The sequence below is a fragment of the Notamacropus eugenii genome, chromosome 5 (genome assembly GCF_028372415.1).
Source record: "Notamacropus eugenii isolate mMacEug1 chromosome 5, mMacEug1.pri_v2, whole genome shotgun sequence".
In the NCBI taxonomy this organism is placed as follows: Eukaryota; Metazoa; Chordata; class Mammalia; order Diprotodontia; family Macropodidae; genus Notamacropus; species Notamacropus eugenii.
Window position 1 is genome coordinate 68,770,508 of NC_092876.1, and position 26,109 is coordinate 68,796,616.

Sequence of the window (26,109 nt, forward strand, 5' to 3'; positions counted from 1 at the left end):
GGCCCACAGTCATTCCACCCACACCCCCTCCCCTTGACATAGCTCCCCCTCCCCCCTGCATTCCTCCCAGCAACAGGAAACCCCAGATCCAACCCAGACTTCAAACATCTCCTCCCTCCTGGGCAGGGGGTGTGGGAGGAGAGGGCAGAGAGCAGAGGGCAAAGGTCATCTTTGTTCCTGCCTGAGGTGATGAGGGACCCAGGGCAGGGGGAGGGGGGACAGGAGCTGAGGCTAGAGGTTCCTCTTCTGAATCACAAGCCAGAGGCAAGAGTATCCATGTGAAAGAGTAAATGACTGGGTCTGTGTGTGTCTGTGTGTGCCTAGAGAAAATATCGACTGGTACCCCTGTGATCATGAATCTGGGTCCCAGCTCTGCATACATTTGCCTCTGTGTTGATGTGTGTGCCCGTAAGAGGCATTATAGTGCATTGGAAATAACAGAATTTAAAGCCAGAGGACCGAGGTCAAATCCTGCCCTTTACCACTTACTACCTGTGTAAGGCAAGTTGTGACTCCTTTCTGAGTTTCAGTTTTCTCATCTGTAAAATGAGGAAGTGATTTCTGAGGTCCCTTCCAACTCTAAATCTATGATCCTATTTCCCAAGTGTATTCATGTATACCCATCTTGCTCTGTGTGTGTGTGTGTGTTTTGTGTGTGTCTATAGTATATGTGGGGTGGTTTCCTTCTGCATGGATCTCTCCCCTCTTGGGATTTCAAATATATGTAAGTGTATGTTTGTGGCTCTCCTCATATTCATTTTATTTTATTTGAGCTAATCAGGGTTAAATGACATGCAGGGTCACACAGCTAGTAAGTGCCTGAGGCTGGATTTGAACTGAGGTCCTTCAGACTTTAGAGTCAGTGCTTTATCCACTATCACCTACCTGCCCTCATATCCATTTTCTATACACGTTCATGTCAATATGTATCTGAGTTTCTGTGTTCACAATCACAACCCCATGCTGCATTTTCCCCTTTCCCCTTTCTCCTTTCCCTCTCCCCCAACTCTCCCAAACCCTGACTGACAGGGGCCCATGTGGGGATAACCAGCAGATTCCTACCAGATTAGGCAGATCCTAACAGCTGAAAAATGTAGAAGCCCGGGATCTCCCCACCTCAGGCCAAAGATTGCCAAGCAGAGATGGAACCTCAGGGACAACAGGGACAATGTTAAAATTTGAAAACTTCATAAATTTGTAGATTTCTAAATGGTTGACCATTTAGTTCAGTACTCAGAGGAGACCAGGGCTTAGAGCGGGGAAAACATCCAAGTTGATGATCTCACCTCCTTTAGCTAGAAGGTTCTGAGGAGGGCAAGCTGGCAACCAGAAGCCTGGCGTCCCTTTGGTTTTCAAACTCCTCAGAACCCAGAGACATTCTCCATGAGGAGTGGTACCTCTATCAAGAGTAACCCGTTGAGAAGGGTCTGGAGCAGTGGATCTTCCCCATTTGGAAGAGTACCTCTGATGAACCCAGAAAGCACGGTTACAAAGTGCAGTGATCATAATGACCACTAGAGGGAGAGCAGACACCACACAGGTGGTTCTGTCTATGGCGGGCAAAAGGGAGGCAGGTGGGCATTCATAGTACAAGCTTGGTTTTCTTGGTCTGGTGGGGATAAAGGGGCTTTCAGATGCATCTCCATTGAAGGCTCTTGGGACCAAGAATGGTGAGTGCCTGGCTCAGAGATAGACCAGTAGGCACCAAGATTGGTCCAGAGTGATCCTACACCTTACTTTACAATAAGCCCCCCTGACTGCCAGAATTCAGAGTCCAAAGACAAACCCTCCCTTGGGGAGTTGTGTCATTGATCTCCCCCCGCCAAATCCCTGCCATTGATGGCCCAGCCCTCCCATAGACTTCCCAAAGACTATCTCATTGATAATATACTCTCATGACTCCAATCTGTTCCCACTGACTCCTCTCTCTCTCAGCCTCTCTCCAACCCATTCTCATCAAGCTCTTCAACTTGCTCCCACTGAGCCCCCCAAACCTCTCACAGAACCCCCAATCCACTTCCATTGTTTTCCCCAAGCAACTACCATCGAAACCCCTAACACTTTCACTGACATCTAATACTCTCCCATTGGTTTCCCAACCTGACCTCCAGTGATCCTCAAATCTGCTCCCATTGCTCCTTAGACCCTTCCACTGACTTCTCCAAACCCATTCTCACCACATTCCATCACCTGATTTCACTAACCTCCCCACCTCAAGCTACTTCCATTACCCGATCCAAACTCCCTCCCATTGAGCTACCCAAACCACTTTCACTACCCTAACCTTCTACCATTAGTCTTTCCAATAATTCTCCAATTCAATTCCATTGACTCCCCCCTCCCATTAATCCCTCAACCCACTCCCTTTATGCTCTTGTTTCCCCTCCCCACCCCCAACAAAATATGAACACTTTAAGAACAGGGATTATTTGTTTTTATTATTGTATCCTAGGACCAAGGACTGATCCTGGCACACACTGGTGCTGAATGAATGAAAATGCCTTCCCACTGATCCCTCATCCATTTTTCACATTGAGCCTCAAGATACTCCAATTGACTCAGTTCTGGAAATAGTTTCTTTCTATCGGGGCCATTGCCCAGGGGTCAGTCATTTGTTACGGGCACTGGATTGAATTGGATGGGCAAAGTGACCTCTGAGAGGCAGTATGACCTAGTGGAAAGTCCATTGGTCTCAAAGTAAGAAGACCATGATTGAATTCCCAGTTCTGATACAGATGTTGACTGTAGGCAAATCTCTTCACATCTCTGAGCTTCTGTTTCCAAGCATGGCAAATAGATTGACAATAATAATACAAAACCCATCTCCCAGTGTTGCTGGAAACTGTAAGCCCCATAGAAATGTGAAGTATTATGTGAGCTCATTCCTCCCCTCCCCACCACCATCATCAAGGACAACTCACATTCTCCTTATCCACCCAAGTCCTTTATGCTATCACTTGGCTAGAACTTGTTAGATGGCTGAAGATGGAGTCCTTGTTAGTGGTTCCATGTCAGTGTGACAGGACTTAATGTTAATGTAACCTCACCCAGTCTAACTTCAGATGGAGATACAGCCCTGAACTTCCCTAACCTTTTCCTCCATCCAACATTCTCTGCTGCAGTCCAAAGGGGCTACATCTAGGGCTCCTGTTAATTTCCATTCCCTCCCACTGATTGCCACTCCCTAACCACAGAGCATCTCATGTTTTTTCCTTTATTTACAGAATTGATTAAAAAACAAACACATAGGCTACAGAGAGTAGGAAAGTATGGTCTTTCTCCCACTCCATCCCCAGTTCTAGGCACAGTGGCAAGAGAGGCAGAAAGAATGTGGAGGGGATAAAAATGGGGAGCCACAACAGAGGGAAAGGATAAATAAGAGGAAAGGGCCTGTGGGTGGATGGGTGGGTATCTGGAGAAGGGTGAGGATGGGAGGATTGCTAGGGGTCAGATAAGGGAGGGAGAGTAGCTTCATAAATAATAAGGTCAGAGTAGAAGGGTCTGGGGTGTCAAGAGGATGAACATTAAGACTTGGGAAGGCTGAGGATGGACCAGTGGAAGTTGAAGGTTAGGAGTAGATGCCCAGACTAGGGGGCAGTTCAAGTCTATCCTTTTAGGGGGAGGTTGTGCCTGGAGTAGAGATCGGGATCAGAAAATATGTCCTGTCCTGCAAACTAGCCCCTGGAATGAAGCTGCCAGGGACAGGACTGGGGGACTAGTAGGGTCCCATAACAGACTGGGTTCACGGTGTTCTGGTGGCATGAGACAAGGGCTAGGACTCATCACCTGGCTGGTACTGAGGTTCAGTGGATGTGAAGTAGTCCTCAAGGAAGGATTGCAGGTATTCAAAAGTAGGCCTCTCCTCAGGAACCTGATGCCATGTCTGTTGCATGATCTCATACAGAGAAAATGGGCATCCAGGAGGGCTTTGCATTCGATACCCTCGTTCCACCTGTTCTAGCACCTCCCGGTTATTCATACCTGGGAGAGAAAATTGCAAGGGAGAATTTCAATTAGTGAAGGAGAACCTTCTGTGACTGGTGCCAGCCCCTCCCTGAAACTTCAATAGGTCCAGTGCCCTCCACTGTGGTGTATTGAAAAGAGCCTTCATTGGCATTGGAGGATCTGGGTTCATCACCTAGCTCTCCTACTGATAACAGAGAGTTGACCTGCAAGATAAGAAGGGAGAAATGAGAATACCTAGTATCCTTGAATGAATTAAAGTCACCTGGTCCAGAAGACCTATATCCTCAGACCTGAAATAACGAAGATAGGCATACACACGCTCCCAGTAATATCTGAAAGATCATGGAAAACAGAAGAGGGATCCCTTGGTTGGAGAAGGGCAGATGGTGCCCCAGTTTTCAAAAAAGAGAAGAGGGCAGAGTCTGAAATGATAAATCAGTGAGCTTGACTTTAATTCTTCAGACAATTCTGGGATGAATCATTAAAGAGATGGTTGGTTAACTTCTAGAAAGGGAAGCAGTAGCACCAAATGAGCCAGGAGAGGGATGGAGGGTGAGGGTTTATATGGTGCCTAGGATATATCAAGTACTGCTCTAAGTGCCTTTTACAAATATATCATTTGTAGGCTGATCTAAAATTGGTCATGCCCAGAAAACCAAAAACAAACACAAAAAATACCCTCATTACGTTCCTGACAGGTTTGCTAAACTAGAAGATGAGGAGAATGCTGTTAATACAGAGTTTACTTAGATTTTAGCAAAGCTTTACAAAAACGTATTTCATACAAGGCTAAATGGTAATACGATGAGATAAATTCCTAATTGGCTGAGTGGTTAGATTCAGTTGTGGCTAATGGTTCCATGTCAATATGATGGGAAGGGCAGTTAAGTGGCTCAGTGGACAGAGTGCTGGGGCTGGAGTCAGGAAGACTCGATTTTGAATCTGGCCTCAGATACTTACTAGCTGTGAAACCCTGGGCAACCCTGTTTGCCTTAGTTTCCTCATCTGTCAAATGAGCTGGAGAAGGAGATGGCAAATCCACTCCAGTATCTTTGCCAAGAAAACCCCAAATGAGGTCATGAAGAGTTGGACATGACTGAAAAATGACCAAGCAACAAAAAGATAGTACTGCAGTGAGATAGATTCAGAATCAGTTGAGTGGTTAGAAGCAGAGTTATTGCTAATGGCCCCATGTCAATATGGCAGGAAGTCTCCAGTGTAGTGCCCCCATACCCTCACCAGATATACAGGTACCATTAACCTGGGAGGGATAGTTAACACACTAGAGAAGTCAAGGTCCCAAAAGATTTTGTTGGGCTCAAGTATTAGGCCAAATTTAATATGATATAATTCTATAGAGATAAATGGAAAGTCTTGCACCTGCATACCAAAAATCAATTTCTCAATTTTGGGATTGAGAAAACATGGCTAACCAGTAGTTTATCTTTAAAAAAAAAAAAGATCTGTGGGTATTAGAAGATTACAGGGTTAAAGTCAAGATGAGTCAACAGTGTGATGTAGCAGCCAGAAAAAAGCTAATGGGATCTTGGGCTGTTTTAAGAGACACAGAGCTTCCTGAAATAAGGAGGAAGACAGATACTCTTCATCCTTCATGACATTCAGACAGAAGCTGGAATATTGTTTTTAGTTCTGGGCACCACTGTTTAAGAAGGGGGTTGAGAAGCTGGAGAGTCAGAAAGAGGACAGCTAGGATGGGGAAAGGCTGTGCAATCATATCACATGAGAACTCAATGAAGAAACAGGAGATGTTTAGCAAACTATTCAACCTCTTTAGACGTCATCATTCTCCTATAGGAAGTTGGCAGTGGTAGGGAAAGTTAGATTAGATCACATCTAAAGTCCCTTCCAGGTCTGAATCCCATGACCCTAGGTCTGAGCCTGTCTTAGGGGCAGAAGAGAAGACCTTCATCATTCTATACTACACATCCCCCTCCCTCACCGCCCACCCCAAAGCCCTGAAGGGCACCTGGGTAGGGGACGCGGCCCTTGGTGATGAGTTCAGTGAGCAAGATCCCAAAAGACCAGACATCAGACTTGATGGTGAACTTGCCAAAGAGTGCAGCCTCTGGAGCAGTCCACTTGATTGGAAACTTGGCACCTTAGAGAGAGCAAAGCAAGAGGGTGAAGAAGTCCAAGCAAGGAGTGAGCTTGGGAATTGGGGGCAAAGTCCATAGTGAGAGCACTGGGAGTTTGGAGAAGGGCATTGGCTGTATACTGGGGAACAGGATGGGACACCTTGGCGGGGGTGGTATTCGTCATCCTTAATGAGCCGTGCCAGTCCAAAGTCGGCGATCTTACATACTAGTCTGTCCCCCACAAGGATGTTGGCTGCCCGTAGGTCCCGGTGAATGTAATTCATGCGCTCCATGTATGCCATGCCTGCAGCCACCTGTTAAAATAATCCACAAGTTAGGGGGTCACAAGGTATGCAGGTGTCCCATAGAGGGCCAAAAGGGGACCCAAAAAAACCCACCAGAGAAGGGCAGGGGAAAGAGTCCAAAGACTAAATGCTGATCACATCTTCGTCTCTAGTGCCCCTCTCACCTGAGCAGCCATGTCTACTAGGTGGGGCAGCCTTAGGTCTTGGCCTTCACCCTCCTTGAGGAATTCCAGCAGACTCCCTAAGGAGACAAAACAGGCAGGGGTGCCTTAGTCCCACTCCCAAGTCGCTGGAGTCTGACTTCACACCCTGCCCACCATGTCCGCCAGCTCACCGTTGCTCATGTACTCTGTAATAATGTAGATGGGCTCCTCAGACACTACGGCATACAGCTGCACCAGTTTGTCATGACGTAGCCTCTTCATGATCTGGGCCTCCTCCAGGAAGGCTGGTGCAGACATTGTGCCAGGTTTCAGCGTCTTCACTGCCACCTTGATGCAGCCATTCCAAGTGCCTGGCAGCAGGTGGTATGGAGGAAGTCAGCTGGGGAAGACCTCTCTCTCTTCTCCAAAATGGCTATGTAAAATGACAGGGCCAGACTAGACAATCTCTCAGGTCCCTACCAGCATAACATTCTGTATTCAATTTAAGACACAAGGCAGTATGCTGGGAGCTGAAAATACAGCCTACATATGCAAAGGGCTCTTCTGGCTCTGACATCTTAGGTTCTAAAGTCCCTTCCAGCTCTGACATTCTATTTTCTAAGGTCCCTCTCAGATCTGATATTCTATATATTATGGTCCCTTTCCATTCTAATTCTTAAATCCTAACATCTTTTCCAGCTCTGAAGTTCTCTGTTCTAAAGTCTTTTCTGGCTCTGACTTTTTGTGTTCTATGTATTGAGGACCCCTCCAGCTTTGACATTTTGTGTTCTAAGACCCTCCCAATTCTGACATGTTATATTTTAAAGTCCCTTCTAGCCCTAACATTCTGTGTTCTAAGGTCTCTCCCAGATCCATCATTTTCTGTTCCAAAGTCCTTTCCAACTCTGACTTTTTGGGTCGTTCCATGTGTTCAGTAAGCACTATGTACTATGTGTTCTAAGATCCCTCTCAGCTCTGACCATTCGATTATTCTAATATTATTTTAATATTGTCTCTTGCTCACTCCCTACCTCTCCCCCACTTACTCCCCACCCCCAGAACAAAAAGTCCCCACCTCCATGAGGACCTTAGAGCTCTCCCTATTGCTTGCATACCCATCCATACGTCCCCGAAGCAACCCATGCCCAGTTTTCGGTCCAGGGTGATGGAGTCTCTGTTGATCTCCCAGGCATCTTTACCCAAGCCTAGGGTTCCTGGTTTCATGATGGCACAAGGCTTTGTGAGCAGGTAGCACAGCCCATCATTGAATTCTGAAGGATCATAGTAGGAAGAATGAATTATGTTGGGGACCCATGCTTTTGGGCCTCCTTCCTAGCTGGGAAATTCGGGCAGTTAGCATTCACTCAATAACCATTGATTAAGTACCTACTGTATGCAAGGGTGTAGGCCTGATGGTATGAGACAGAAAGACAGACAGCCTTGGAGTAAAAAGACCTTAGTTCAAACCCTCCTCTGACTCACATTGACTGTGCAACCCTGGACAAGTCAATGACCCTTTCAGAGACTGAGAAAACTCCCTAAGACCTTAAGTTGCTAATTTGCATTGGTGAAGGTAGTTTCCACACTAGGAGTTTTCTATATAAATTAGAACAGAAGTTTAGATCCTCTTTCCCCTCCCCACCTAAAAGTTTTAGGCACAAAGATGGAGAAATCCTCCTTACCAGTGTAGTGCTGCACCAACTGCTGGACAGAGTCAAACTGGGCCCGGGTGGTGATGTAAAACCCACCATTGTCCAGTTTACGGATCTTGTAATGTTTTACATGGTCCCCTTTATTCTCATCCCAGTCCCGGATAGACAGAGAATATGCTCCTAGAGGGATGAGTGCAGGGCAGAGGAGAGAGAGGGCGCTAAGTACATGCCTTCTATTCCCCATCAGACAGACAGCCAAGTGGTGATAGGGGTTTCCAGATGTTTGGTCCCATCCCTTCCACCAAGCCCCAACCCTCCCCACACCTCCCACCTTGGGTGGTCTCGCTTTCCCGGACAAGGAAGGTTCCTCGAGGGTTGCTAGGACTCAGCAGCTGCCTTTCAGCATCCTTCCGACCTGTCTTCCCAAAGTACCACCTGGGGAGGAAGGGGAGGTCCACACAGAACCAGGTGAGGAAGGTCCCAGGAGAGATCATGTACCCTGGAGAAGTCACCACTGCCTTCAAGGCTACCAATTTATGAGGATCTAGGATTTAGACCCGGGATTTGACAAATTGTCAATTACAAGATTATAGACTCTCAGAGCTGAAGGACCCAGGTACACATAGTACCTGGTGGAAAGTGGACTCAAAGCAGAGATATCAAACTCAAGACCCACAGATAGTTGCACACTCCTATAAAACTCCCAAGTACAGTCAGAAACAGATTAAAATGAAATTGGTAAATGTTTGACAAAATAAATAATACAATTAAACATAGATGATGTTAATTTGTGGTTTTCTAAGTCTATATGTTGAATGTAGGGATCCATTTTTATTAGAGTCTGATGCTACTATCCTGCACCATTCCTCAACAAGTGACTATCCATTCTCCTCTGGACAGAACCTAAGGCCTCCTCATCATCCCCTTCCACTTTGGGACAGTTTTTATCACTATTAAGAGATTTTTCTTTTCATCCAGCCTCATTGACTTTCTAAGGTCAACCAAGACAAGTCCAGTCTTCTTTTCCCATGATAGTCCCACTTGAAGGTGGCAATCATGTCTTTTCTTCTTTAGGCTAAACATCATCAGTACCTTGAGCTGATTTAGCTTTTTTTCACTTGTATCTCCAGTACTTAGCATAGATCTTGGCCTATAATAAACACTTAATAAATGCTTTTTCATTTCTTCATTCATTTGTTCATCCCTTGGAATTCTCAAGACACTTCTATGTTTTAAATTTATTTCTGTACTGCCTCCTCCATCAGACAGGAAGTGCCTGGAGCCATGTCTCCCCTGATCCATAAGAGCTGGGTTAGACTCTCTCTTCTCCAGCTTGTCAAGGTCCTTCCTAAAATATGGATTCCAGAACAGAACAGAATGCTCCTAACTGAGACCAAGGCCAGCAGAGTGTCCTTCTGGACACTCCCTTAATGGAGCCTGAGGTTCCATTGGCCTTTTTGCCTAACAGTTCTCTTTCATTGAGTTTACAATCTACTGCTGCCCTCCCTCCTTCCCCCAATCTTCTGAGGAGGGGGTGGGGAGAGGTTGATGTAACACGTACACAAGTGAGTATAAATTGTATTCAAAAAAATTTCAAAAGAGAGTACTCTTAACTGGGGAGGTAGGGAGGTGGGAAGGGGACAGGAAAAGACCTATGGAGGAAGTGGAATGTGAGACAGGCTTTGACTGGAGCTAGCGATTCTCTATGTTGGAGGTGGAGTGCATTATACAAAGGTGGGAGATGGAACAGCCAGGGGGTCAGTTTAGATGGGATAGGGAATGGATGAAGGGCTTTCCTCCAGGAAGATACTATAGCTCTAACTCCATGGCTCCAGCTATTCCTCTCTGTGTAGATGATTCCCTTTCTGAACCCTTTCATCTCCACAGGCTTGCTACAAGTCTCCACTGGACATCCCCATGGCTCCCTCAGACTTAGCATGTCCAAAATGTACTCTCATCTTCCAGCTAATAAACACTCCCTCTCCTGATAGTCCTATTCTGCCCAGGGTCTCCCTACCTTCCAAGTTAGCCAGCTCCAAAACCTCAGTCTGTCTTTTACTTCACCCTTTCCTTCACTCCCCATTGGATTGTAAGCTCCTTAAGTCTTTTGACTTTTTCTTCTCCAGCACTTAGCACAGTTCCTGGTCCATAATGTTGTTATTTTTCAGTTGTTTCAGGAATGTCTGACTCTTTGTGACCCCATTTGGGGTTTTCTTGGCAATGATATTAGAGGGGTTTGCCATTTCCTTCTCTAGCTCATTTGACAGATAAGGAAACTAGTGACTTGCTAGTCAGTGTCAGAGACCAGATTTGAACTCAGGAAGATGAATCTTTCTGATTCCAGGCCTGGACTTCTATCCACTGTACCACCCAGCTGCTCCCCTAGCACATAGTAGGTGCTTAATAAATGTTAATCGATCAATTAATCCTATAACATCCGCAGGCCCTGCTGAATCTCCCTTGGTAAGTCTCTCCAATCTATCCCCTCTTGTCCTCTCTGTTCCCACGGTGACCATTGTAGTTCAAGCTCTCATCATCTCTTGCCCAGCCTGCTGTAATAGCTTCTTAAGTGCCTTCAGTCATTCTCCCTTGAATCCATCAGGCAGAACAGGCTGCTTCAGTAATTTTCTTCATGTGCAGCATTGATGGCATCACTCCCTACTCAGACACATTCAATAGCTCCTTGCTGCCTGCAGCATGCACTCCAACCTGCGAGGCCCTCCCCAGTCTGGCCTTCATCCACCTGCCTTTGCAGCCACACTCCCCCGCAACGTACCCAGCACTCCAGACAAAACAGATTACTCACCATTCCCTGAACATTTGAGGCGCTTCCCTGCCCTTTGTTCCCCATCTAGAATGCTTTCCTCCAACTCTCTAAACCCTCCAGGTTTAGAATTCAGCTCATGTCCCATATTCTCTGTGAAGCTTTGCCTGGCCTCCTTCCCCTATTGCCAGCCTTCTCCCCCCTCCCATGCAACAAAATCTCTCCTTCTTATTGTACCACTTACTATTTGTATGTAGGGACTGTATTGACCCAATCATGTATTAGTTAGTATTGTTCATCATCATAGAATGTCAGAGCTGGGAGGCCCTTTGGAACACAGAATGACAGAGCTGGGAGGGCCTTTGGAACACAGAATGACAGAGCTGGGAGGGTCTTTGGAGCACAGAATGACAGAGCTGGGAGGGCTTTTGGAACACAGAATGTCAGAGCTGGGAGAGCCTTTGGAACACAGAATGTCAGAGCTGGGAGGGCCTTTGGAACACAGAATATCAGAGCTAGGAGGGTCTTTGGAACACAGAATATCAGAGCTAGGAGGGCCTTAGAATATAGAATAATAGAGCTGGGGTGGGGAGGCTTAGAACAGAGAGTGTCACATTTGGGAGGGACACCAGAATATAGAATGTCAGAATTGCTAGTGCAGAGAGGGGTGGAGAACAGAACATCAGAGCCAGGAAGGACCTGAGTATATAAGGATTTTAGACATTAAGAAATGTGTCTTGTCTCCCCAACTAGATGGAAAGTTTCTTGAGTGTAGGGACAAGGTACCATTTCTTATCCTACTAAGCACGTGTGCCTCCTCTCCCTGTTCCATCTAGGGCAATAAGGAGAATAAGGAAGCTTGGCAATCCCAAGGAGCACAAAGACTCACTGGTCCCTCTAGTCTCATCTTTAGGACTTGGATTAAAGTCAGAGCACTGTGGCTCTGCCCCCACTCACTCTTCAGCCTGGATGGAGTTCACAGGAGCCACATAGTTGCCGGGGATGTATCCAGTGCGTCCAGAGCTCAGGGATCTGGCCTCCCACCAGTCGCCCTCACTGCAAGGACAGATGGAAGGGCGGACTGAGCAGCTGTCCCACTCTGCTCGCTCTCCAGGCAAGAGAAATGGGGCAGAAGCCTGGCAGCATCCGCCTGAGATTGGAACCCCTCAGGGGATGCTGAATGATAGTCCGAGCTTCTGACCAGCTGGGGTTGCTGAGTCCCCCCACCCCTGCCCCACTCTCCCCAAGATAATAATCATGGCTGCTCTCTCCCCAGTAAAGCAAGGGCCCATGGGTCACTCACGTGTTGTTGAGGATGTGGAATTTTTCTCCTTTTGTGAAGGTGAGGTCATCTTCAGTCCTGGCATCATATCCATAAAGGGCGACGAAAAGAGTTACTCCAGCCCCTGCAGGGAAAGGGGGCACCTGGCTAAGTGCAGCCAGGCCTCCATGACCATAGCAGGTCATGCTATGCCCCTCTGCTCAGGAACTCAAAGATTCCCAGAGGCCTCCAGCTCCTGTCTGCCACCTGCCTTCATCTGCCCCTCTCTCTCCACTTTTCCAATCCCCAAATTCTTCAGTTCTCTTTCCTTATTCCAACCAGACAAGCCTGCTCTCCCTTCTGTCCCTCCTGCTTGGACATCTTCTCCCCTCCTCTCTACTGGGCCCTGTGTCCTGTCCTCTTTCAGGAAAGCTTTCCTGATGACCGATGAACAACACCCCTCCTCCACTCCCAGTACTGCTCATTCTATAGTTGTGGCCTCTCCCTACTCCATCTTTTGGCTCATAGATACGTGTCTACTCCAGTCTTCTCTTAGACCAGAGACTCACAGATTTCCCCCTTCACAACATTGGTTCTCTGCAGTCTGGATTATGTCTCCCTTCTCAGAACATGGATTTCTTGAGAGCAGGAATGGGGGTGAACCATGGAGCTGATTTTCTATTTTCAGACTGGGGACTTTCTGAAGGAGGAGCCATGTCTCCTTCCTTAGGTCACAGGAAAGTACCCTATCTTCCCTTACCTCTGGTCTCACCCCAAGCCATAGGCTCTGCCCACAGGAGTCCAGGCCAGAGGAGGAGGTCTGGGTTGATTTTAATGCCAGGTAATGTTTGACACCAAATATGAAGTTCTTAGGGTTTTATGGCTGACTCTACCTCTCCACTGGTACCTCCTGCCCTCCCTATCCCCCTAAGTACTGACCTGCAATGCCTCCAGGTTTCGGGGGAATGGAATTCAGGAAGGCTGGCATGCTGACTGGTGGTTGGGAGAAATTATTGAGGTTTGGAGTGTGGGAGGCAGAAGGGGCGATGACCCTGGTAGGCTCAGGACTATAGCGGTCCCCATAGCCTTGATCTCCTCTAGCACTGTCTCCGCTGAAGGCCTCAAGCTTGGTGTCTGATGCTTCCTTCTCCTTACAGGGCACACAGCCCATTGTGGGAGCCTGTGGAGGGTGGAGAGGCAGGATAAAAGAGAGGGAGACACTTGCCTACTGGGGACCCTGTCTGCTTGTGCATCCCCTGTACCTGCAGAGACTCCCTGCCTCCTGGGCTATCTGTATCTATGAGACTAAGACTAGGAGTCCTCTCTAATGTACCTGGTGGCCTGGTTCCTGATGAGCCATCATATTTGTTTCTATCTATAATAATGGTGATGATGATAATTATTATAATAATTCTTGTTTGGGGTTGCTTGGGGTACTAGGAGAGTTATAGCGATTTGCCCAGGGCCACCCAGTCAGTATGTATCAGAAGTGGGACTAGACAGAATTCAGGTCTTCATTACTAAAAGGCCAGTTCCCTATCCACTCCACCATAGTATTTCAAATAACAATTTATTTGTGAATATAATTATTAAGAGGTAGCCTGGTGTAATGGGAAGCCAGGGAAATCTGGGTTCAAGTCTTATCTCTGAAACCCATACTGATTGGTTATGTCAGTATACATAACAAGTCATGTGAACAAGTCAGCTGACCTCTCGGTTCCATAGGCAATTCTCTAAGACTATAAATAGTAAAGAAAGTACTGGTCTGCATTGGTGGAGGGAATTTCCTTACCAGGGAAATCACAGCTATCTAATACTACTAATTACATATACACATATACATATGTGTGTCATGTTATCTGTCTTACTGTTACATGGATCTAATTAGAATAATTTTCAACTCAGTGCAGTAAAGATTTATTAAGCACCTACTACCTGCCAGGTACTGTTCTAAGCTCTGGGGATACAAAATGAGGCAAAAGACAATCCCTGTCCTTGAGGAGTTACATTACAATTGAATGGCAGGAGGGGACAGACGACACGCAAACAGATATATCCTGACAAACATACAAAGACCTTCCTGGGAACCAGGATATATCCACGGTGAACTTGAGCATGGGGAAGATCTGGGTAAAAGTCCTGCCTCTGTCTAACCCATACTAGCTGTGTGACCCCGGGCAAGTCACTTAACCTCTCAGTGTTCTCAGTCAACTCTCCAAGACTATATACGTTATAGACACATAGAAGGAGTTTCCACAATGGGATTTTCTCATGATGATAAAATCATGAGTCTGGACTAATAATAGTAATAACTTCCTTAACAGTAATCACTACTATTTATATGGTACATTAGAGTTTACAAAGGGTTTTGTATATATTCTACAGTCAACTAGATGGCATCGTGGATAGAGCACTGGGTCTGGAGTCTGAAAGATGGGAGTTCAAATCTGGCCTTAGATGCTAACTAGTTGTGTGACCCTGGGAAAATCACTTAACCAGTTTGTCTCAGTTTTCTCATCTGCAAAATGGGTATAATAACATACATACCCACATTCCAAGGTTGTTATAAGGATCAAATGAGATAAAGTGCTTAAGATGGTGGTTGGTACATGTACATGTACCAACTATGTAAATATATAATTATAATCTATATAAATGTTAGTCAATATTGTTATCATTATATCATGATCTCATTGGATCCTTACAACAACCTGGACAGTGGGGAAGATTTTCTATTTATGCTGTTTATCAAGATAAATACATGGACTATGTTCTTTGCCTTAGAAAGAGACCTCCCAAGGGCTTAGTTAGTACAGCTTTATTGTTATCCCTGTCTTATACATGAGGAGACAGACGGAGAAAGGTGAAGTAATTTCCTTACCCAGGGTTACACAGCTAGTAAGGGTCTGAGGCAAGATCTGAACTCAGGGCTTTCTGCCTTCAAATTCACTATGCTGCACTGTGCTGCTTGGCTGCCTAAACTCCAAGGGCCCATGATTCCTTTGGTCTAGTTATTCCCCCCTTGTAGATTCCCAAGCCTGGAATCTGGAGCCAATATTTAATAAATTGCAGCCGCTGAAAAAGTTCCATCCCTAGTGGTCAGCCTTTCCTGTGATGACCCTCTCCAAACTTGGCTGGGTTGGTCCCCAGACACCGTCTGTTCCAAGGATCCTAACCTAAGTACTTCCAGCTGGGCAGGCCCTGCCAGAGCCTGTGTTCTCTCTCCACTGCCTGCAAGACCTCAGGGTGACCACCACACCCTGGGAGAGCAGCAAATAGCAATCACTAAGAGACTCAGAGATGGATGTCTTTGGTGTTGGCTCATTCGTCCATCCTTCTTCTGAAACCTTCCTTTTCAGGCTTAGCCCACAGCCTGGGAGTTGCATGGCCCTTGGTGACCTCTCTGAACTTAGCTGGGCTCATCCAGACCACTAGATCTTTCTGAAAGAGCTCTGTCAGGCTAGGGGGATGTGCCTCAGTTTTCTCCTCTGGTCTCTGAGGTCCCTCCCAGTTCCAGACCTAGGATCCTCTGGAAATGGGAAGATAATAAGAATAACATTAAGATATTTGGGAGATTTGAGTGTGCCTCCCTCTGAGTGAGCATGTTGCTGTTCTGGAGTGTGGTGAAGAGAAGCCGGGAACCAGGAGACCCGAGTTCTAATCTGAACTTGGCTGCTAGCTTGCTGTGTAACCTCGGACAAGTCCCTTCCCTTGTCTGGACCTCTGCCAAGTGAGGAGACTTGGATCTGAAGGATTCCAAGGTCCCTTCCAGCCCTGACATTCTGGGTTTCTGTATCTTTGTTTATTTGCCTGTGGGTCTTCTCAGCTATGTGTGTGGATCTCCATTTCTGTGTGTGTGTGTGTGTGTGTGTGTGTGTGTGTGTGCCTCTGTGGGGGGTGGGGGGCCCATCGAGTGGAGGAGGAGGGAGAATCCCAGGGGGGAGGGAGATCAAGGCCATCTCCCTGTCTGTCCTGCTTCTAGGCTGTCAAACTAGCTCTTTTCCACTCTCTATCCCCCCCTTCCTTTGGTTGCCAGGCAACCATAGTCTGTGTGAGAGGAAGGGGGTTGCAGGGAGGGCCTGAGACACTGGCAGGGGGCTGGAGTGTGTGTTGGGGGTGGTAGTAGCATCTGGTAAGGCCCCCAAATGCATTCTCTGAGGCTGTGTCCCCCATAACCCCCACTCTCTTTACTCACACAGATACTTACCTTCAGGTCCCGAGCCACTGAGGTCAGTGGAACAACAACATGGTCTAAATGGAATGGCCAGATCCCTGAGGGACAGACAAACAGGAGATGGGGGATGTGGACAGCATGGAACTCCCTGCTCCTCAACTCTGACCCCTCCAAACCAGCGCTACTCTCACTCCTTTCTTGGGGGACTTTGGAAGAGGAGAAGTTCAGCGTGATATACTAGAATTCAGAACTCCTGGAGTCAGAGAAGCATCTGCCTTCCATTTCCTTCCAGCTAATACTTCTCATAGCACCTAGCACACATATGCACACTTGGACATACATATACATCATGCTCTAATGGGCTGTAGTCCTATATACACAAACACACAGAGATTCTCACATACCCTTAGGCCAAAGGAAAATTGGTTTTAAGGTGGTCTCTGCCCTAGTCTTGGATGGCCCCCTCCTTGCCCTCCCCATATCCTGCTGGACAATGACTCCCAGAGCACTAGTCATGGCCCAGGCCCTTTAGGGGACAGTTCTAGCTGGGTGGGGGGAGGATATAGGGAAAGGAAGGGATTGGGATCATTGGTGAGGGAGGGGAAGAATCTGTGGTCCTTCCAGTTCTAAGACTCTACAATTTGGTGTTAACAAATAAAATTTGGAACTGGATAGTACTTAAAAGATCATCTGGTCCAATCCCTTCATTTTACCAGAGACTGAGACCCAGACAGAAATGATATGCCCAACATTACACAGGGTAGTAAGTAGCAGAATTGGGGGTCAAACCCAAGTCCTGTGACTACAACTTCAGTGCTTTTACTACTATACCACACAGAGACTGCATGTCTCTGGGTCATTATTTAACTAGAGATTATCTTGTCCCCTCCCATGCTTCTTACCCTTCCCTTGGGAATGGCTCTGGTTGGGAAGGAGTGGGGTGCAGAGATCCTAGGGTACCCCTTAACACCCCCTCACTCCCATCAAGCCCTTTCTTGAAGCTAAGAAAGTAGCCTTTGCCTTGTGGTAAATTAAGCAAGGCGTGCTTTACCCGGAAACTCTCATTGCAACAGGGGGGTGATTGGAGGAGGGGAAGCCAATTTCAGGGACAAGAAAGGCTCAAATGCAGAGTGAGCAGGACCTGGGCCTGGGGAATCATGGGACTGGTCAGAGGGTCAGCTGATTCCAGAGGACCCGGAGTTCTTCCAGAGAAGCCCAAGGCAATGGCGTCCACCAGGATTCTCAGTCATAGATTACCCATCCCATTTCCTCCCAGTTACCCTTGAGCTGGGATCCCCTAAAGATAATAAGGGCTCCCACATCTGAAGGCCTGTAGGGTTTTTCCTCACCAAGTAATTTCCTCACCATGACATTGGGTGGAGATGTAGGGCGTGGGGAGGATGTATGTTCATAGGGAAGTTGGTAGTTGCTCATTTGACAGATGAGAAAACCAAGGTTCAAAGGAATGTTGGGGTTCAAAACCAGATCTTTTCACTGTCTTTCTGTGATATCACACCACCCCAAACTAAACTCCAAGATCTGTCTGAGGTTATTCAGCTGGCTGGGGTCAATGCTGGGATTCGAACCCAGATCTCCTCAGCTCCCTTTCTTCATGCCTGCCAGTTCTATCCCATGCCCCAGCTTTCTTCCCTGCCCTCCTCCCCTTGCAGGCTCAGAACCTTCCCTCTGAGCAGTCCCTGAACGGACAGACTTTTTCCATCTTCTTTCCTCAACCCTCCACAGGTTATTCCATATTCCCCTCTTATCAAGAGGTTTTCATACCTTCTACATGTCCCTGTCTTTATTCATGGCCAGCCAAGTACATGAGAAGAGCCGGCTTCTTCTTGGCTGTGAGTTAGGAGGCACCTGCCCGCAGGAATCTCCCTCACAGTCTTGCTTGAGATTTCTCCTTACTTTCTGAAGGCCCTCGAGTTTAATATTACACCATGGCTACTCCCAGTAGTAGGAGAACTGCATTCAGATTCCACCTCTGAAATTTGCTAAGTATGTGATCATGGTCAAGGCTCTAAACCTTGGTGTTATCATCTGTAAAATGGGAACCATAATATCCGTAGTCCCTTTGGTGAGCCTTAAATGAGCTAACATACATAAAGTGCTTTGCAAACTTTAAACAGCGGTACAAACATGAGTCATTAATATTCCAATTTTATAGATGAGGAAATCGAGACTCTGAAATGTGGAAAGATTTGTCTAGGGTCAAACAGCTGGTAAGTGGTAGATCTAGGATAATAAATATATTACATATGATAATATGCAAAATGACATAACACTATTGATATATAAATAAATAATAAAAAGAATAACCTAATTATTATAGCACCATGCCTAGCCAATAAAAATAATAGCACTTGTCTGATACTTCAAGGTTTACAAAGAACTTTACAAAAATTATCTCATTTAATTCTCACTACAAATCTGGGAGGTAAGTGCTATTATTACTTCCATTTTACAGATGAGGAAACTGAGGTATACAGAGTTAAGTGACTAGCTTGCAGTGACACAGCTAGTAAGTATCTGAGACTTTCTACCTGTAAGGAAGGTAGGTGCTAATATTGTCTGACTTTGACAGATGGTGCGACTGAGACGAAGGAGAGGTTAAGTGCCTTGCCCCCGGAGCATACAGCTAGTATCTGAGATTGAATTGGAACTCAAGATCTTCCCGAGTCCATGTCCAGCCTTCTGTCTACTTCCCTACCTATCTGCCTCTATTTAAACCCAGGCTCAGCATTATCTCCACTTCTCCACTCTCGTCATGCAAGATGTTAGAACCTCAGCAACTGTCTGTAGCGCCCACTGTGTACCTCACCCTCATCACTGTGGAAAGTGCCCCACATTTGGAAGCATTCCCAGGCTCAGGATAGAAAGCCAGAGTCTCCCTGTAGGCATCTGTTCTTGGGGGCTCAGAGAGATGCTCAGCACTGCAGGCCTCTTCTCTTCCCCTCTTATTGCCTAGGCAAGCCTCAGGGAAACAGGTTAATCCAGATGCACCATCCCTTAATGGGCTCCCACTCTCTGCATTTCATTTTCATTCAATGCCATGCTCCAGAAGGAGCCAGACTGCTCCCGTCTGCATTGCACCTATAGCCACCCACCATCCTCCCCCTGTCCACACTACCCTCAGCAATGCTGCACGGTGCCTGTCTATATTTCACCTGTTGGCATTGTGCCTAGTTAGGTCATGGTGTGCCTGTCTATACTGTACCAGGGTACACTATATACAGTGTACCTGTGTAAACTTCCTAGAGCCTGTCTGCATGGCACATACACCTACCCACCAGCATGGTGACCCCTCAGATACCTGGGCACTAGAGCAAGGCAATACCTTGACCTTTCCTACCCCAGCATCTATCCCCCTCTCCCCCAGCTGTCCCTTAAGGGAGATGGTGAAGGACAAATGAGCTGGGATTTGAAAAAGAATTCTGTCCTGGAAGATGGGGGCTGTTGTGAGGAATTCTGGGAAGTGGAGAAACCTTCCTCTGAAGGGTCTGGCACATCCCCACCTGGAGGCCAAACTGGAAGACTGGGGTGAGAGCCAAAGAATGTTCCAAGAGGGTGGTGGAGAAAGTGAGGCTTAGCTGGGCTAGTGGGGATGAGAGAAGGGGGCAGGTAGGGCTCTCAGAATCTTACCATAAAGGAACCATGTCTGGGGTGGGGAGAAGTGGAGCAATAGCAGGCTTCCGGCTCAGCTCCCCAACTTCCCACCCAAAATATCTGACCCAAGAGGGGGGCACCTTACTGGTGCTGGGGACGGAGGCAAAAAGAAACATTACAGACCTCATTCTCCCCTTCTTCCCCGGCTCCTGGTCTTCTGGGGGAGGAGCATGTTACCCCCAAAACTCAGCAGTCCTGAACCCCAGTCTCCAAACTGCAACATTAACCTACACTCCCCCCAACCTTAAGTTGCCGATACCTGGAGCTTCCCATGGAAACTATCCTTTTAGTCCCTAACCCAACCAAATACCTTTGGAGCATACCCTGGGCCCAGACGAAATCAGATCCCTGCCTGGGGTCAGTCAGTCAATAAACGTTCATTAACCACTAAGTGCATGCCAGGAGGGGTAGCTGGGTGGTACAATGAATAAAGTGCCAGGCCTGGAGTCAGGAAGACTCATCTTCTTGAGTTCAAATCTGGCCTCAGACACTCACCAACTGTATGACCCTGGGTAAGTCACTTTGCCCTATTTGCCTTAGTTTCTTCATCTGTAAAAATAAGCTGGAGAAGGAAATGGCAAACTACTCCAGCGTCTTTGCCAAGAAAACCCTAAACAGGGTCATGAAGAGCAGGACACAACTGATATGACCAAACAACAACCTATATGCTTGGCACAGTGCTAGGCACTGGGGATACTAAGAAAGGCAAAGGACTCTGTGTCCTCAAGGAGCTTACAGTCTGACGGGGGAGACAACAAGCAAACAACAACATACAAACAAGGGATGTACAGGGTAGACTGGAAACAAGCACCAGAGGGAGCACAGAGGGCATAGGAAGGTAACATTCCTTTGTTATGGAAGATTTTACAGCAAAGGGACCTGAATTCACTGAATCCTGGCAGTGGGTCACTGAAGAAAGGTCTCCTCCTCATTTCTCCCCTCTCCTTTTCTTCTGGCTCTCCCCCAAGCTGAACCCCAACCTACCAGCTCTTCTTCCTGGGAATTAACTAAGCAGTGCTCAAAGATACCAGGGCTGTGCTGGGGAGAAACTCAGTCTCCATCCCTGATACATTTTTCTCTATCTCATTACAGAGCCCCCATCTTCTCTTCCCATATTTTATTGCATTTTCATCTTCATCACTGATCCAATTTCTCCTCCATGAAGTTCCCCATTCCTTTACAGAATCTCTGAGCTTCTGTCCTGTCATTAAGCTTCCATTCCCTCAATGAACTACCCCATCTCCTTACTGACCCAGTGTCCCCATCCTTGATCCCCCATTTCCTCGCTGAGCCCACATCTCCATCTTCAAACCCCCATCTCCCCAAGTCCCTATACACCCAGTGTATAGTTACTACCATTAATACACCAGTAGGGGACAAGGGAAGACACACACACACACACACACACACACACACACACACAAAATTTGGAACTATGTTCCAAAGTTAAGTCAAGCCTATGATGGTGGCCACACTGACCATTCCCTTACCAGGGCCCTAACTATGACTAAGCCTACATTCTTCCTTACTCTCAGGGATAAATGTTTCAAGAATCTCTAACTCCTCAGGCATGAAAACTCCTTCTGCAGTTCATAGATTGTTTTTAGTACATAGTCTGCCTGAAAAGTCATTGTTGGATGGCCAACCTTCCACTAGAGAACTCTTCAGGAAGTTAGGCTGTGCCCATAGATGAGGTTTTTCCTGCTCTGAGACTAACCAGAAACAATCATAGTTCATATTTAGAGTGCTTTGTAAAGTACCCTCTGCTAAAACTCTCCCCTAATGTTTTATCCTGGTGTGCGGCAAGCTACCTCAGCTCTCACCAGCTCAGAATAGATCAGGGAAGAACTGCATGGCTGGTTTGGCCCATTTACATATGCTCAGGGCTTAGCCCAGTACCTGGTACTTCCTAAAGACTTGTAGATGGAGTAATTGCCTGAGCATCACCTAGCCAGCCGTAGGATGATGAAGCAGCTTTCTTGAGGGCCACCTGTGAAAGGTTGTCAGAAGACTGAGATGTGTGGAAAAGGCACCACACAGAAGAAATCACAGATCCTTAAAGTACTCAGGAATTTTCTAAACTTAAAATGGGCCACAGAAAGTGAGTTTTTTTAATAAAACGATGAAAGTGAAGCACTTTCCTCACAACAACCCTCTAAGGACTGGGAGGGCCATTTTAGAGAAGAGGAAGCTAGAACGCAGAAAGATTGTGATTCTCCTGTTTCTAACAGTTAGTAAGTGATGGTTCAGCATCTAGAATCCCGATCTTCTGACTTCAAGGTCAGTGGGATTTTTTTCCCTCTTATAGGCATTAGGTTTCCAGACAAGGAAATTTCTGTCCCAATCTAGACACTTGCTTTGAAAGAAAATGGGGCTAGGACTGCCACTTGGTTTCACAAGGCATAGGATTTTGGGGGAAGGCTGGACACCCAGTCAAGAAGGGATGAAGAAAGGGTTTGGAGATGAAGGGACCTTAGGCTTCATGGTACACACAATGAATGAGGGGAGCTGTCCAGTTCCCTCCCCACCCTAGTTGTTCCTTCCCTACAGCATCCCCTCCCCTCCCAAACCCCAGGTGCTCACCCCAGCTCCCAGAGGCTCTTCTCCAGCTCTGAGTCAACTTCCCACAAAGACAGCACCTCCTTCAGTTTTCCCCTCCCCCTTCTGGCCACTTCCTTCACCACTTGGGTCACTTATAGTCTACCTTCTCTTCCTGAATATACTTACATATGATAAATACAGCAGGACTTGTGAACCTTATGACCTCAACTTCCTCTCCAACCTCCCCCACCCAGCTCTGGCCCCTTTATCTCCTACCCTATTTCAGAATCCCACTACATCTCCTTTCTCCCTTTTCTGGTTTACTTTCTCGGTTGTCTCACCACCTCCTCTACCCAGGGTCCTCTACTTCCTTTCTTTTCTTCCCTTTTTATTTCCTAGATCATCCCCTCTCTACTGACCTCCCCATCCTAAACACCTACTCATGTATAATAGAAAAAGCCTTAGACTGAGAGTCAAGCAAGCTAAGGCCTAATCCTGATCCAGTCACTAACTTGCTGCATGTTTTTAGAAAAGTCATTTTCTAAATCAAAAAATGAAAAAAAAAAAAAGCCCAATACCAAAAGCAAACACTGTAATTACAATAACTGATTTTTTCTTTTCTTTTCTTTTTTTTTTTTTGCAGAGCCAGGGACTATGGGCATGAAAGATTATGTATACTGTTAGGCTCCAATGATACATTGGTTATCTTGCTGAATTGGGGTTTTCCCCCTTTTTATTCTTCATTATAAGGAATGGTTAGGTGGAAAGGGGGCAAGGGAATAGGCATTTATTAAATATCTAGTATATACCAGGAGGTGGTACAGTAGACAAAGTGACAGTCCTGGAATCAAGAACACTCATCTTCCTGAGTTCAAATCTGGCCTCAGACACCGACTGACTCTGTGACCATGGGCAAGTCACTTTATCGTATTTGTCTCAGTTTCCTCATCTGTAAAATGAGCTAGAGAAGAAAACAGCAAACCACTCCAGTATTTCTGCTAAGAAAACCCTAAATGGGGTCACAAAGAGTCAGACATGACTGAAAAATAACAACAAAAAACACATTCCAGGAACAGTTTACTGAATACTTTACAACTGATGCTCACAAACACCTTGGGAGGTAAGTACTATTTTTGACCCCATTTTACAATTGTAGAAACTGAGACAGACAGAGGTTGTGACTTGCCTAGGGTCGCACAGCTAGTAAGTGTCTCAAGTCACAATTGAACCCAGGTCTTCTTAACTCCAGGCCCAGTGGCTGGAATGGCACATAATGGGCCACCTCGCTGCCCAAGAGTAAGAATATAACCTTAAACCTACTGCACTCTGAAGCTGGGATGCCAATGAGGCCCTGCCTAAAGTCTCCTCTGGACCCTGCTGGCTTTAGAGTGATTATCAGTAGTAACTGTTGCTGATTCCCTCCCAGCCTGAGGTCTTTCTTTTTCTTGGCCTCATTAAAGGGGCTCCTTCTTAAACAGACCTATTCAATGAATGGGCCTTATCTCACCCTAAGTGAGTACTTGCAAAGACCTTGGCCTCAAGGAGCCAAGGTCTCCCAGTGCACCCTGGGTCATCTCCAGTCATCCTGATGAATATCTGGTCACTGGATTCAGATGGCTCTGGAGGAGAAGTGAGACTGGTGACCTGCACAGCCCTCCTTCACTCAAAACAAAGTCAAGTGCAAGTCATGTCATCATTTCTCTGATGGCATGGTCTTCTTCGGCAATGAAAGACGAACACAACAATAATGGAAGAGAGCAGTATTTTTTGAAAGAGAAAGTCACTTTTTTTTTCTCTGAATCTCAGTCTTCTCAACTGTTAAATAAGGGAGTTAGACTGAATAGTTCTGACGTTCTACATCCAAAAGTCCCTAGCTCTAAAATTCAATGCTCCATAATCCTCCCTCCCTACTCCCTTTCTAGGATTATCTCTCCATTTCCTCTCACTCCCAACTCCATCTCTTTTGTCCTCTCTCCTGTCAATTCCCCCAACCCATAGCACCACCATCTCCCTTCCTTCTGCTCTGTCCTGCTCTCCCCCTGCCCATTTACTTTCCTGTTCCTCGTCTAAATTCCCTGCCTTGGCACAGATACAGCTGAAGGCATGGGAGTGGTGGAGAGGAAAAAGGAGTAGGGATGGCCCCCAGGCACCAGAAGAGAATCAGGACAGACCTCCAAATCCTGAGGATGGAGGCCCTGTGGGAATCACCAACACCTAGGGAGAGAGGGCCTGCCAAGACTGCTTAAGGGATGATATTTCCACCTACCTTGAATGGTTACAGATACTGCCTAGAGTTTAAGGTGGCACAATGAATGGGATGACCTCTCCCACCCATGCCCAATTCTAGCAGGAAGTGACTCTCAGTGGCCTGGTTTTGTACCAATGAATAGCAGGAGTTTGGTGAGAGTGAGGTGAAAGTGGAGGATACCCTTCATCCCCCCCAGCTGTTTCTCAATAGTAGTCCTGATCACTGAACACCCTTTGACCCTGTAACTATATTTATTTTCTCTGAGGACTTCGAAACACTCTACAATGGATACCTTGTATTTTGCCTTTGGGCATTTCTGGGGGCCGTTGCCATCCCTTACTGCCATAAGGGACATAGGCCAGACCCCAGATATCCAGATGCACTCATCCTAGGAAGGCTGGCAGGAAAGACATCCAGTCTCATAGCTAGGAGTTGGGGGGGTGCTGGGGTCTGATGCCAGTGTGACCTTGTCCCACCCTGTGCCCTAGTATCTATGCAGACAGACGACTGTTCCCCCCCCCCCCCCCTCGCCTGCTGTTAAAAGCAGGATTTCCGTAGGGGCAGCCAACTATTCCCAGGCTGGAGGAGGGGGGGGGGGGCGGGTCATTTGTGGAGAGAAGGGGCTTCCCTAGGAAGCAGACATCTTTCCCTTTCTCAGGGCCCTGGAGGAGCCTCAGAGGGGGAGGGGGCCCCCTATCGAAGTGGTCCCGATGGCACATAGTCCCTCCTTCCCCTTCCTCAATCCCGCCCCCTCTTGTAGGAAGAGGAGCCTTCTCCCTTTCACCAATCTCCATTTTTCTCTTCTACACTCCTCCCAGACCTCCCCTCATTTCTCTCCATCAGACTTCTTTCCTTCTCTACTCGGCTCCCTAGGTTTACTCCCTCACCTACCCAATTTCCAGTTATCCCAGGGCCCCAAATTCAATGTCCCAATCCCAGGCTTTCTTCTCTGACACCCTTCCCCAGTCCCCTTTCCTGGCTGCCTCCCCAATGCCCTCTTTCTTGACCCCCTCCCCCAACATTGCCCCCTCCAGTTCTTCTCTCCTTGTTTCAGCCCCAAGTCTCTGGGAGCTGTCTCTGGTTCCTCAGGCATGCCCAGAGCTCAGCCTGAGGGCAGTGGGCAGAGTTCCTCTACAAGACTGCCAAGTGCACCCAACCGACGCCTGTACCTTGTTCCTTTGGCTGGGTCCCGCTGGAGCCAGGGAACTCCACAGCCCCTAGGCTGAGCAGGCTGGCCCGAGAGGGGAGGGGTTGTTCTGACCTCAGCTGTCCCCCACCCTCCCTTCT

At 47.1% G+C, this 26,109-nt stretch overlaps 1 protein-coding gene across 4 annotated transcripts in view; it reads right to left on the bottom strand.

Annotated features, from left to right (window-relative positions):
* Positions 1-2,417: 2,417 nt before the first annotated feature.
* Positions 2,418-26,109, bottom strand: part of FGR (FGR proto-oncogene, Src family tyrosine kinase) — a 32,078-nt gene continuing 8,386 nt past the window's right edge. The window contains exons 1-13 of one of the 4 annotated variants that reach the window (XM_072609527.1): positions 25,992-26,049; positions 16,395-16,459; positions 13,127-13,367; positions 12,230-12,332; positions 11,884-11,982; positions 8,494-8,597; positions 8,193-8,342; positions 7,626-7,781; positions 6,702-6,881; positions 6,532-6,608; positions 6,223-6,376; positions 5,954-6,085; positions 2,418-3,981 (exon numbers count right to left, since the gene is read on the bottom strand). In XM_072609527.1, coding sequence (XP_072465628.1) covers positions 3,773-3,981; positions 5,954-6,085; positions 6,223-6,376; positions 6,532-6,608; positions 6,702-6,881; positions 7,626-7,781; positions 8,193-8,342; positions 8,494-8,597; positions 11,884-11,982; positions 12,230-12,332; positions 13,127-13,358 — 1,596 coding nt within the window. In that variant the 5' untranslated portion in view covers positions 13,359-13,367; positions 16,395-16,459; positions 25,992-26,049 and the 3' untranslated portion in view covers positions 2,418-3,772. Of the gene's footprint in view, positions 3,982-5,953; positions 6,086-6,222; positions 6,377-6,531; positions 6,609-6,701; positions 6,882-7,625; positions 7,782-8,192; positions 8,343-8,493; positions 8,598-11,883; positions 11,983-12,229; positions 12,333-13,126; positions 13,368-16,394; positions 16,460-22,616; positions 22,649-25,991; positions 26,050-26,109 lie in introns of those variants that run through there. The other 3 variants (XM_072609528.1, XM_072609526.1, XM_072609525.1) reach the window with 3 other exon arrangements.